This window comes from Rhinolophus ferrumequinum, chromosome 7, assembly GCF_004115265.2.
Source record: "Rhinolophus ferrumequinum isolate MPI-CBG mRhiFer1 chromosome 7, mRhiFer1_v1.p, whole genome shotgun sequence".
NCBI lineage: Eukaryota > Metazoa > Chordata > Mammalia > Chiroptera > Rhinolophidae > Rhinolophus > Rhinolophus ferrumequinum.
The window spans coordinates 24,345,464-24,357,625 of NC_046290.1; the positions used below are offsets into that span (position 1 = coordinate 24,345,464).

Consider the following 12,162-nt stretch of genomic DNA (forward strand, 5'->3'; position numbering starts at 1 on the left):
ACTAGATTTATAATCTCTGAGCAGTAGTAGTTTTATATTCTTTATACCTTTACTCTCTAGTCCTATAGTTGTACATTCAATTTTTTTTCATCCTATCTATGCTTTCCTACTTTAGTTTCTGCCAACAGTTTAGTTTACCAGTGACATTATGACTTTGTGATTTAGTCATTAGACTAGCAGAGTTTAATATAAGTAATAAAGCTCAAAAATATTTATATAAATACATGTGACAGAGACATAACCGCTCTTAGCAGTTACATATAAATTTTAAGAGAGGCTACGGAAGGATATAGGTAATGGACTGCTGGAATTATTGGAATTTTTTGAGTAAAAAATAATTAGCACACTTTCTATTTTCACATGAATTCATATACACACGTTCCATTCCATCCAATTTCAGCAGTTTCTCATTTGTATTATTTATGTGTTGGGCTGGTTTCTTATAGTTCACCGATTACCAATTTATGGAATGTGGTTTCTAGGGAAATTTCAAATACTACATGAAATAGCTTCAAATTCACACATGCACCAAATTGTGCCTATGGACTAAATTTTGTTTGTGTTTGTGTACATACACACATGCATACAGGTGGTAGTTTTGGCAGAAGCATTGCTTTCAGGGAAGATAAATCTATCCAGAATAAGTGTCAATTCTAATAAGAACAAAATAATCTCCTTTTGTGATGGAAATGGTCCAATGTGATCAACCTTTACCAGGTAGCTCATCACCCAGGGAATGGTTCCGTATCAGGGAACCCGTGTTGGTCTCTACTGCTGGCAGATTGGGCACTCAGCAGTGGCCGTAGCCAGGTCGGCCTTGATGAGTAGATGTCCAGTTTGCTGAGCCCATGCATAATCCATCCCTGCCACCATGGACAGTTTGTTCATGAGTCCATTGGGCAATGACCAGAGTGGCTGGGAAAAGAGGGTCATATCGTCAGAGAAGGTATCTACAGAATGGATCATTCTATCCACTTGATTATTAAAGTCTTCCTCTGCCAAGTTTCCCTTTCATAAACATTCACGTGGAAAATAAATATCTTCACATTTTTTTTTGCCCTTTCAGAGATGTCCATCCACATGACTCTTGCCCACATTTCTTTGTCACCAACTTTCCAGTCCTGTTCCTTCTAAGTCCCTGACCATCCATCCAAATCATTGGCCGTAGCCCACGAATCAGTATATACATACACACCTCATCATTTCTTCTTCCAAGCGTAGTGAACACCCAGGCTCACTGCTCCAAGTTTTGCCCATTGGGAGAATTTCCCTTCACCACTATCCTTCAGGGATGTCCCAGAAAGGGCAATATTGTTGCAACTGTCCACTTTCAGGTGGTGCCTGCATATTGCGCAGACCCCTCTGTAAACCAGGCCCAAGTCTTCTCCTTCTCTGTCAGCTGATCATAGCGACCTCCCCACGAGGCCGTAGGTACAAGATAAGGAGAGAGAAGGCAGTGTAGCAGATGTGGGAATCATAGGCATTTGGGCCACTTCTTCATGTAACTTACTAGTATCCTTAGGCCTCCTCTGACCCAATCACAGACATACCACTTCCTTTTCATGAAGGAGAGCTGCTGTACACACCCAGCTTTATGGTTTGGTGAGTCACATAACACCCAGTTCATGATAGGCAACCCAAATTGCATGGTAATGTAGTGTCCCATGGCTGGGCATTCAGTATCTCCAAAGGCCCAGTAGCAGGCCAAGAGCTTTTTCTAAAAAGGACAGTAGTTATTCGGAGGATGGCAGGGCGTTGCTCCAACAACCTAAGGACTTACGCTGCAGTTCACTTACAGGAGCCTGCCAGTCTCCCAACAGTGATTAAAGCACCATTGGTCTGGGGGATCATAGAGCCCAAGCTGCAGAGCAGGTTGCACAGCAGCCTGGATTTGTTGAGAGCCCCACTCAACACTGGCAGCTTCTATTCTGGACCCCACTCAACACTGGCAACTTCTTGAGTCACTCAGTAAATGAGCCAGAGTACTACACTCAAATGTGGAATTTGTTGTCTGCAAAATCCAAAGAAGCCCACTAGGCATTATGCCTCTTGAGGCCAGATGCAACAGCCAGTTCCATCTCTTTAAAAGAGATATCTCAACATGCCCCAAACCACTAGGCCCCTAGGAATTTCACTGGAATAGAAGACCCCCTGAATTTTTGTTAGATTTATTTTCTACCCTCCGACACACACGTCTTCCCAATACGTCTAGAAAAGTTGCTACTTTTTGCTCACTAGGTGCAATCAGCATAATGTCATTCATGCAATAGACCAGTGCGATGTCTTGTTAAAGGGAAAGGTAATCAAGATCCTGCAAACTAAATTATAACATAAGACTGGAGAATTAATATACCCCTGAGTTAGAGCAGTGCAACGTATTGCTGGCCTTGCCAACTGAAAGCAAACTGCTTCTGGTGGGCCTTTGACAGAGATGGAGAAAAAGACATCTGCCAGATTAATAGCTGCATACCAGGTACCAGAGGGATGTATTAATTTTTGCTCAAGCAGTGATACCTCATCTGGTACAGCAGCTGAAATTGGAATCACCACCTGGTTAAGTTTATGCTAATCCACTGTCATTCGCAAAGATCCATCTGTCTTCTGCACAGGCCAGATCAGCAAGTTGAATGAGGGTGTAGTGGGAATCAACATCTCTGCATCCTTCAAGTCTTTGATGGTGGCACTAATCTTGGCAATCCCTCCAGTAATTCAATATTGCTTTTGATTCACTATTTTCCTAGGTAGAAGTAGTCCTCAAGGCTTCCACTTGGCCTTTCCCACTCAATAGCTCTCACTCCACAGATCAAAGAACCAAGGTGGGGACTCTTATCTGTTGGGTGCATCTATTCCAACTATACATTTGGAACTGGGAAAATAATCATTGGATGGATTTGGAAACCCACTCACTGGACTCACTGTGAAACATGACCTCCATAAGCCCCTGCTCTAATTGGTGGGGCGCAGTGAAATTAGCTCCTGGAATTAGTTTCAGTTCAGAGCCAGTGTCTAGTAATCCCTGAAAGGCCTGATAATAGCCTTTTCCCCAGTGGACAGTTCACGTGGTAAAAGGCTTTAGGTCCCTTTGGGGAAGGTTAATAGTATAAATTTTCATTAGTGTATAGGACTCCTTCCTCAAGAGGATTCCTCCAAGAATGCTATGGATTAAATATTTGTGTCTCTCCAAAATTCATATATTGACTTTGGATCCCCAATGTGATGATATTAGGAGATGGACCTTCGAGGGATAATTAGGTCAAGAGGGTGGAGCCCTCATGAATCAGATTAGTGTCCTTCTAAGAGGAGACACAAGAGATGATCTCTCTGCTCTCTGCCATGTGAGGATACAGTAAGAAGACAACCATGAGCTAAGAAGTGGGTCTTCATCAGAAAACAACTGTGCTGGCACCTTGACCTAGGACTTCCCAACCTTCTGAACTATGAAAAATACATTTCTGTTGTTTAAGCCACCTAGTCTGGTATTTGTTATAGCAGCCCAAACTGATTAAGACAAAAATTGATACCAAGAAGTGGCGTGCTGCTGAAACAAATACCTAAAAATGTAGAAGCAGGTTTGGAATTGGGTAATCAGTAGAGACCGGAAGAGTTCTGAGGTGCATGCTAGAAAAAGCTGGTAGTTTTGTGAGGAGACATGTAAAGCAGTTCTAGTGAGGTCTCAGAAAAGAGAAGAGCTGTAGAGAGGGCTTCTGTCTTCTTGGAGAATACGTATAATCACATACAGAATGTGGCTGGAAATATGGACAGTAAAGGCCATTACGATGAGGTCTCAGGCGGAAGTGAGGAACATGCTATTGGGCAACAGGACAGTCTTTGTTGTAAAGTGGCAAAGAATTCGGCTGAGTTGAGTTCTTGTTCTAGTGTTCTGTGGTAGGCAGAACTTCAATCGATGAAATTACATATTTAGCTGGAAGATTTCTAGGCAAGGTGTTTAAGGAGCAGCTTGGTTTCTCCTGAGTTTACAGTCAGATACAGTTTGTCTCCATCAACCAGTGAATGGGCAAAAAAAAAACAAAAAACTGGTATGTCCATACAATTTAATAGTATTCCATATCATACAGGAAAAAACTATTGATATGTATAGGAACAAATGTGAATAATGAAAACATTTATTTAGAGTAAAAGAAGCCTTACACAGAAGGGTACGTTTCCATTTATGTGAAGTTCTAGGAGAGGCGAAACTAATCTATATTGTGGGGAAAAAAATCAGAAGAGTGGTTGCAGGGGTCCAGGGATTGACTTGGAAGGAACATGAGGGAACTTTTGGGGTAATGGTAATAATCTATCAGTGGTTCTAACAGTAATTGAGATTACCTGCGATTTGTTAGAAATGTTAAGTTCTAAGTCTTTACCCCAGACTTAATCATAACTCTGAAAGTGGGGCCATCATTCTGTATTGTAACATTCTCTCCAAATGAGCTGATGTAAGCTGGAGGTGGAGAACCACTGTTCTGTATCTTGGTTGGAGTTTTGAGTTATAATGGTGAATGAAGTTAACAAAACTGAGCAAATGTACACTAAAGCTTTGTACATTGCATTTCATGTAAATTTTATTTCAAAAGGAAAAAAGGGGTACACTGATGTCTACAATATACTTTGAAATGCATCAAAAATAAGATGGATAAAGATGTGTGTTATGTATACACATAGTCATGCATACATATATACATATACATACGCATGCATAGCATGAGTGAAAAGCTGGTTTAACATAAGCGTGTGTGTGTATGATGTAACAAAGGAGAAGAAATAAGGAATCATTTCAGAGGAAAAAGGCCATTTTTTTATAAGATTTAATACCTTTGAATGATAACGTCTAATAAACTAGGAATAAAATCTGACAGAGAGTAAACTGTAAAACTAAAAATGAAAATTATGCAAAATGGCAAAATGATAAAAGATCTCATCAAAATCAAGAACAAAAAATATCGAACAGGTCAAGGTGATTGTAAAATGTATGGAAAAGCAACGATTTGAAAATAATTGTCACTTCTGAAAATGTAGGAGCAAAGAGCAGTGAGTGAGTTGCCTTACCAAAACAAATATCAGGACCTAGTTTCAAAGATACAGTAAGAAGATCGTGTGTACTAAATAGACCAATGGAACAGTATAGAGAGCCCAGAAATAATTTTCTACGTATATAAGATATAATTACTATAAAACAGAAGTGGCACTGCAGTTAATGGGGAAAGGATTTTCAGTAAATGGGCCCGGGACAATTGGCTGTCCATAAGGAATTTTGTTTTAAATTGATTCCTTCTTCAACAGTCAATGTGATATAGATTAAAGGAAATCTTTAAAACTTTTAAAACAAAATAATGTGTGAATATATTTTTCACTTTTTTGTAGGGAAGGATTTCTTTTTTGTTTCTTTTTTGTTTTGTTTTTTTAAGGAGGGCGCAGCTCATACATGGCCCATGCGGGGATTGAACCGGCAATCTGGTGTTACCGGCAACCAGGCTCTAACCAACTGAGCTAACCAGCCATCCCCTGTAGGGAAGGATTTCTTAAATAAGTGACAAAAACCATTAACCTTGAAAGATTGATAAATTTCACTGCCTTAAAATGAAGAACATTTAGGAATCAAAAGCTATCTTAAAGAAAATGGAAACAACAGGTCACAAACTGAGAAAAGATACTTGACACATATGTAACTGAGAAAGGATCATTTTAAGAAGATATAAAGAACTCCTCCTACAAACCAATATAAGTCAAGAGTCCTAGTACAAAAATAGGTAAAAGTTACAAATAGGCATTTCATAGAAGAAATAGCACATATGGCCAATAAGTTGTTCAACCTCATTAGTAATATGGGAAATACAAATCAAGACCACATTTTACATCCATTTGGCGAAAATTGAGTCAGATGACAATAAATGATGGAGAGAAGAGATGGATTAAATAGTATCTCTTAAACACTGCTACTAATTAAGAAAATATTACAACCAAGTTTTCAAAATAGCATTATTTCATAAAATTGAACATTTATGTGTCCCATGACCCAGCAGTTCCACTGCAGTGTATATACCCAATAGGATCCTGCATCTGTGCACCAGAAGACAAATGAAAGAATGCTCGTTATACCACTGAAATTGTAGTTAACCTGTCTTCAGAAGAATGCGTAAATGAATTGCAGTATAGATAGACAATGGCCTGTTGTATAGTAGAGGAAATGAATAAAATGCAGTTACATGCAACAGCTTGGGTTAGTTAGTGACATAATGAGTCACTAAAGGCAAGAAGATATAGAAGACTACATCCAGTATGATAACTTTTAGAAAGATGAAAGTCAAGCAAGACCATAAACAATATACAGCTTAGACAATTTTTTAAAGCAAAAAAATTGTAGAATTCATCATAGTGGTTACCTTGAAAGTAAGACAGGAAGATGGGGTAAGGGAAGGAGCTACTAGAAAATGTAAATTATTGGAAATATTCTTGTTCTTGAGTTGGGTTCACAGTGTATCATTATATTTATAAGTAAATAAAAGGACACATGGCAATACTGATGAACCAAAATTTATGGTTAATACTTTTATGTATACTCGATGTTTTGGAGAGGAAAAAGAAAAAAACAGGGATGAGGAGATTGTTTTATACTCTTGCCTGAAACAGACAAGGCCAGCAGGTGATTTTAATAGCTGCTTGAGGAATTAAGTTATGGTGCAGGAAGAGAATTTGCTGTTCAGAGTTGAAATTGGGTAAATTGAAGTCTTCTGCTTTGATTTACTTCTTTGAATTGGAGGGAGGGGGGCAATGTATGTGTTGTGTTATTCTGATTGCTATTAGTTGGTTTAATCATCCATGCATCTTGTAGTGAAAGTTTAAACGTGCACTGTCCAGTACTAGCTGCATGTGTTTTATTTAAATTAATTAGCCACATTTCAAGTGTTAAGTAGCCGCATATGGCTCATGGCAACCACATTGGACAGCAGAGATACAGAACATTTCCATCATTGCAGAAAGTTCTAGGACAGCATCAGAACTCTTCACAGAAATCAAATGCACATCCCAACTCTTTTAATATCCCCAGAATTATATTAGCTAATCTTTATTAATAAAACCAATATATCTCAAATGACTTTACCATTGACCTCTTATTCTGAAAGATTGGGTTGGTTTGTTTTGGGGGGTGAGGTGAGGGGTTTTGGCTGTAGTTAGACTGATCTCCTTTCCTTATCTCATTATTCATAACACTTTTCTAACATTTATTAATAATTTGGTAAAGGATAACTCAGAAGAAATCTAGCCTTATATTTTATAATTGCAAAACTTAAGGTGCAATTCAGATATAGTTGCAATTATATAAAAGATGTATTTAATCCATAATATATTTTTTTGAGACATCAAAGGATTTGGTATAATGAGGAATGAAATTCTCATTCTTTAAACTAATTCAACTACTGTATTTCTCTGAAAATAAGACAGGGTCCTATATTAATTTTTGCTCCAAAAGACGCGTTAGGGTATATTCTCAGAGGATATCTTATTTTTTCATGTACAACAGTCTACATTTATTCAAATACAGTCATGTCATCATCTTCTGGAACATCGTCATAACGTACTAAATGCGTCTGGCTGACGATCTTAACTGGGGCTTATTTTCGGGGTAGGTCTTATTTTCAGGGAAACATGGTAGCATTGAGTGGTGCTCTTAAAAGAAGGTCACCTTCCTCATTTCTCTCATATCCTACTTAAGATCCTATATACAGCAATTTAAATACTTTATAATAAAATTGTTTGAAAGTATTTATAAATTACTGGTTTGTAAGTTATTTTAAAACATTTGTTATGTATTTTTGTTTAATTTGCATTTTCAGTATTAAATTATTAATGACAAATTGAAAAGCTGATTATTTATGGACACATTTAATGTGTTAGTATTATTATTGTTGCCTGATGAATAATTATACTGGGATTTTTTTTTTTTTATATATACACGTATATAGTTGTTGAAGTCCGAAGAGGATTCCTCATATAAACCTGTGAAGAAAGCTTGTACTCAACTTGTTGATAACCTAGTTGAGCACATTCTTAAATATGAGGAATCTCTAGCTGGTAAGACATTTTGTATATTGGTCATTAAGTTGGTTTTATAAGATATTGTAAGATACTTTGGCACATTTCTTATTTTTGCTTTTGACTCTGCTTAGCCTAACAGTGAACTACTCTTAAAATAAAATCTGTTTTTTGTTTGATGTTGCAGCCTTAATTATATTGTTAAGGTTGTCTAAGGTTATCTAGAGCGGTCTAATAAAAGCATAGGCCTCATCTCTTCCACATATCTCTCAGTACTATATAATTTTAGGTGTCGTATTGAACAGGAATAAAAGTAAGTCCAGGGGCTAATACATACTTAGCTAATTGCACTCATCCGAAAACTGTTTGCTTTGTTTTAAATCCTATAAAATTTTCTCTCAAAATGAAATTACTTATTATAAAAATGTTCTTAAAAGATTTGTGGTACATCCCTAATATCATTTATAATTGTTATATAAAATGTGCTTAATCTTGAGCTAGAAAGCTGTCAATATATTTTAAATTACATTCCTTAAATACTTTATAATATGATCTATCCCATTATTTGCCAGTAACAAGTCTGAAATTATTAATCAAAATATAAATAATTATGGAAAACTATAAAAGTCATAATCGATATCTGTTGCTTAAAGCGCACAAGATTAGCATTGCTTTCCATTGCCTGATGTACGTTAATGAGAGACAGTAGTCAGCCTGTCATTCTCCAGAATTGGGGGCCAGTTGCCTCTTATAGAGGCACATTTATGGCATCTGAGGAAATGTTGATACCCTTTATATTTTATGCAGTTTTTTTCTTTAATGTTTTTTTCATTTTCCATTTGTACCTCTTTTTATCTCCTTATTCTGTTTTTCCCTGTTTTCCCCTATCCCAGATTTTAAGAGTGGTACTGTTGTTACTTAATGTTAAAAAGTTGCTAATCTCTGAAAATTAATTTGCCACCCAAGAACATTTTCCTTTCAGCTGAACAGCATTTTATTTTCCTTTCTAATATAGCACTGGTCCAGCTTCTTCATTTCTCTCTTCCGTCTTTTAACACTCTCCTACTATAGCAGCAGCTTTTTCCCTAGTACCTTTAAACACGGTATCACCTCAGCTAAATTGGTTTTGTCCCCCTTTGCTAACTTTCTTTCCCATATTCATTTTCATCCATTTTTAGATAAAACCAACACCCTGTTTATCTCTAAACTTCCCAACTTCTTTCTACTTTTTAACGTCAGTCCTACTCCCCTCAGTGTAAAACCTGCCTCCTGTAGTGCAGCCTCTTTGTCCTTTATTGTTAACATATGCAATTTATATAACGAAGAAAACTGAAATGCAGGAAGTACAGTATCATAAGAAATACTAATCTATTATATTGAGGCATGTGCTGAATCTATTCAGGGGATATTGATTAATTTAAATAATATTCTGTATAATTTCCACTACCTTGTCATATTTTAGTGTCTTATTTCTTGTTTGTTTTTCCAGACTCTGACAATAAAGGTGTGAATTCGGGAAGATTGGTAGCTTGCATAACCACTTTGTTCTTATTCAGCAAAATAAGACCCCAGCTCATGGTTAAACATGCCATGACTATGCAACCATACCTTACCACTAAATGTAGTGTAAGTATAGAGCTGTCCTATTTTTCTGTTTTATATAAACCATGTACTAAATATTTTAAATTTAGAATTCACATTGTGTCATTCACATTTTCACTGACAGATCAACTGTGTCATGTACTTAAGTACATGTTCTAATATTTGTGGCAAGTTATCTACAAACATTATTTTCCTGATATATTAAAAATAAAGTTCAGGCTCCATTTCTTTTTAAGATCGCCAAGCCAAACCCTCAGTATGTCCTTAGTAAATTGTGACTATTGTTAAGACCTCAGAAGTGAATGAGGTAGAGTTCCTGTCATTGAGATATGTACTGTCTTTTAGATTCTGAATTTGCGTTTCATTTGTCATTTTTAGTATATTTTATTTTAAACATTTTATTTATTTGTATAATACACCAGTATGTTAAATATGGAAAATCTAGTATCATGTCAGAAATGTTAGGCTGTTAATATTACACAATTTGTTTTCCTAAAATCAAATGTGAAAATTAAATAAAACATTGCTTAAGTAAAATAATGCAGCAATTTATATGACAGCATACTAGTGAGTTAAGTGACTTATTACAAACACTAAATTTCAAAATACCTTACAAACTTTAAAATGTAAATAGTTTTTCACTTACTATGTTCTCAGTGTTCCTAAGGAGCTAATTTTAACTGTTTTCTCTACTAAATTTGTTTTGCTGCTATGATCATTTTGCGTTGGTGATCTAAATTAAAAAGTTCTAGATGAAAATCTCAGGATGTCCTGAGAAATGCTAGGAACTGAGGAAAGTACCAGACGATAAATATAGAAAAACAGCATATAATATTTCTGAGACCCTAATTCTATATTTAGGGCTTATATTGCATCCAGAAATAAATTGATTAATATGTAATCTGTGGCTAGTAATAATGGCTTATATTTATTGAGCATAATGCCAAGCACTGTGAAGAACGTGGAGTATATTATCTCATTTACTTTGTGAAGTAGTTGCCATTATCTGTTTTACAGATAATGAAAACTAAGTTGCCCAGTGTCTCATACAACTAAGTAATCCCAAAGTGGGAATTCAATCCCGTGTCTGTGTGCCTCTACAATCTGAACTATAATGTAATTTGTATAAATAGTCCTCGTTTGAACCAATATTTTTTGAAAGCAAGGTTACTTTGAAAACATTTTGTACATTTTTTATGCATATACATATACACACAAATATAAAGTTTTATATAAATATAAGTAGTAGTCCCTTGTTGCAGGGAATACATTCCAGGACCCCTGGTGGATGCTTGAAATCACAGATAGTACTGAACCCTATATATACTATGCTTTTTTCTATACACACACATCTTCTCACTTAAAAGAAGCACTTTATGACTTCCCTTTGCGTATCTGAATTGCCAGCATCACTATTCTTGTGCTTTGGGGCCATTATGAAGTAAAATAAGGGTTACTTGGGCGCAAGCACTGCAATCATGGGAGATTCAATCTGATTAACCAAGACGGTTACTAAGTAACTAACAGGCAGGTAGCATACACAGTATGGATACCCTGGGCAAAGGAATGATTCACCACGTCCTGAGCAGGATAGAGCAGGACAGCACAAGATTTCATCACGTTACTTTAATGGCACACTTTGTAAAACTTATGAATTGTTTATTGTGGATTTTTCCATTTAATATTTTTGGATCGTAGTTGACCCCTGGTAACTGAAACCATGGAAAGAGAAACCACAGATAAGGGGGACTACTGTAAGGCCCCTCATATATAATAGACACGTTTTTCAATTTTTTTTAAAAAATATATTCTGCCCCATCTTTATTTCTCCTCATCGCAGGATATGCAACTTCAGTATCCTTACATACTTTATCCATGTTTCTGTAATTGTGGATGGATATATATATAAATGGTTGACCAGGTGTTTTTTTTAAGTCAGGTCATGTTATATACATTTCAACCAGGCATAGTTACTAATCTCAAATCACGTCATATATATCTAATTCATTCTTTTGAATGTCTACATATTACCTATTTTATGTCTGTCCTGTGATTTATTTAACCATTTCTTATTTGGGCAGGTATTACATTGATTCCTGTTGATAGCCAGTACAAATAATAATTTCTTAATAAACATTCCTATTCAAATACAGTTGACCCTTGAACAACACAGGCTTGAGCTGCACCGGTCCACTTTTATACGGATTTTTTTCAATAAATAAAATAGTCGGCCCTTAGTATCTGTAGGCTTCACATAGTTCAACCAACCATGCATTGAAAACTGTTTTCTCATTCCCAGCCATGGTTGGTTGAATTCACAGATGTGAAGGACCAGCTGTATTTAAGTTTTTGGAGAGCCAAAAGCTGCATGCAGATTTTTGCACAAGTGTCAGCTCCCCTAACCCCCATGTTGTTCCAGGGTCAACTGCTTTTAAATACTGATTTTACTTTGGGCGGAGGGAATGACTCTGAGGGATGGACTTGCTAAGTTGAGGAAATTTGTTTTGGTATTGGTTTTGGTTTTTG

General features: G+C 36.3%; 1 protein-coding gene across 3 annotated transcripts in view; it reads left to right on the forward strand.

Annotated features, from left to right (window-relative positions):
- The window catches only part of NIPBL (NIPBL cohesin loading factor), a 187,182-nt gene that overhangs the window by 155,916 nt on the left and 19,104 nt on the right, over positions 1–12,162 (forward strand). For all 3 annotated transcript variants that reach the window (XM_033109936.1, XM_033109938.1, XM_033109937.1), the window contains 2 exons: positions 7,965–8,073; positions 9,524–9,660. In XM_033109936.1, the coding sequence (XP_032965827.1) occupies positions 7,965–8,073; positions 9,524–9,660 (246 nt within the window). The remainder of the gene's footprint in view (positions 1–7,964; positions 8,074–9,523; positions 9,661–12,162) is intronic.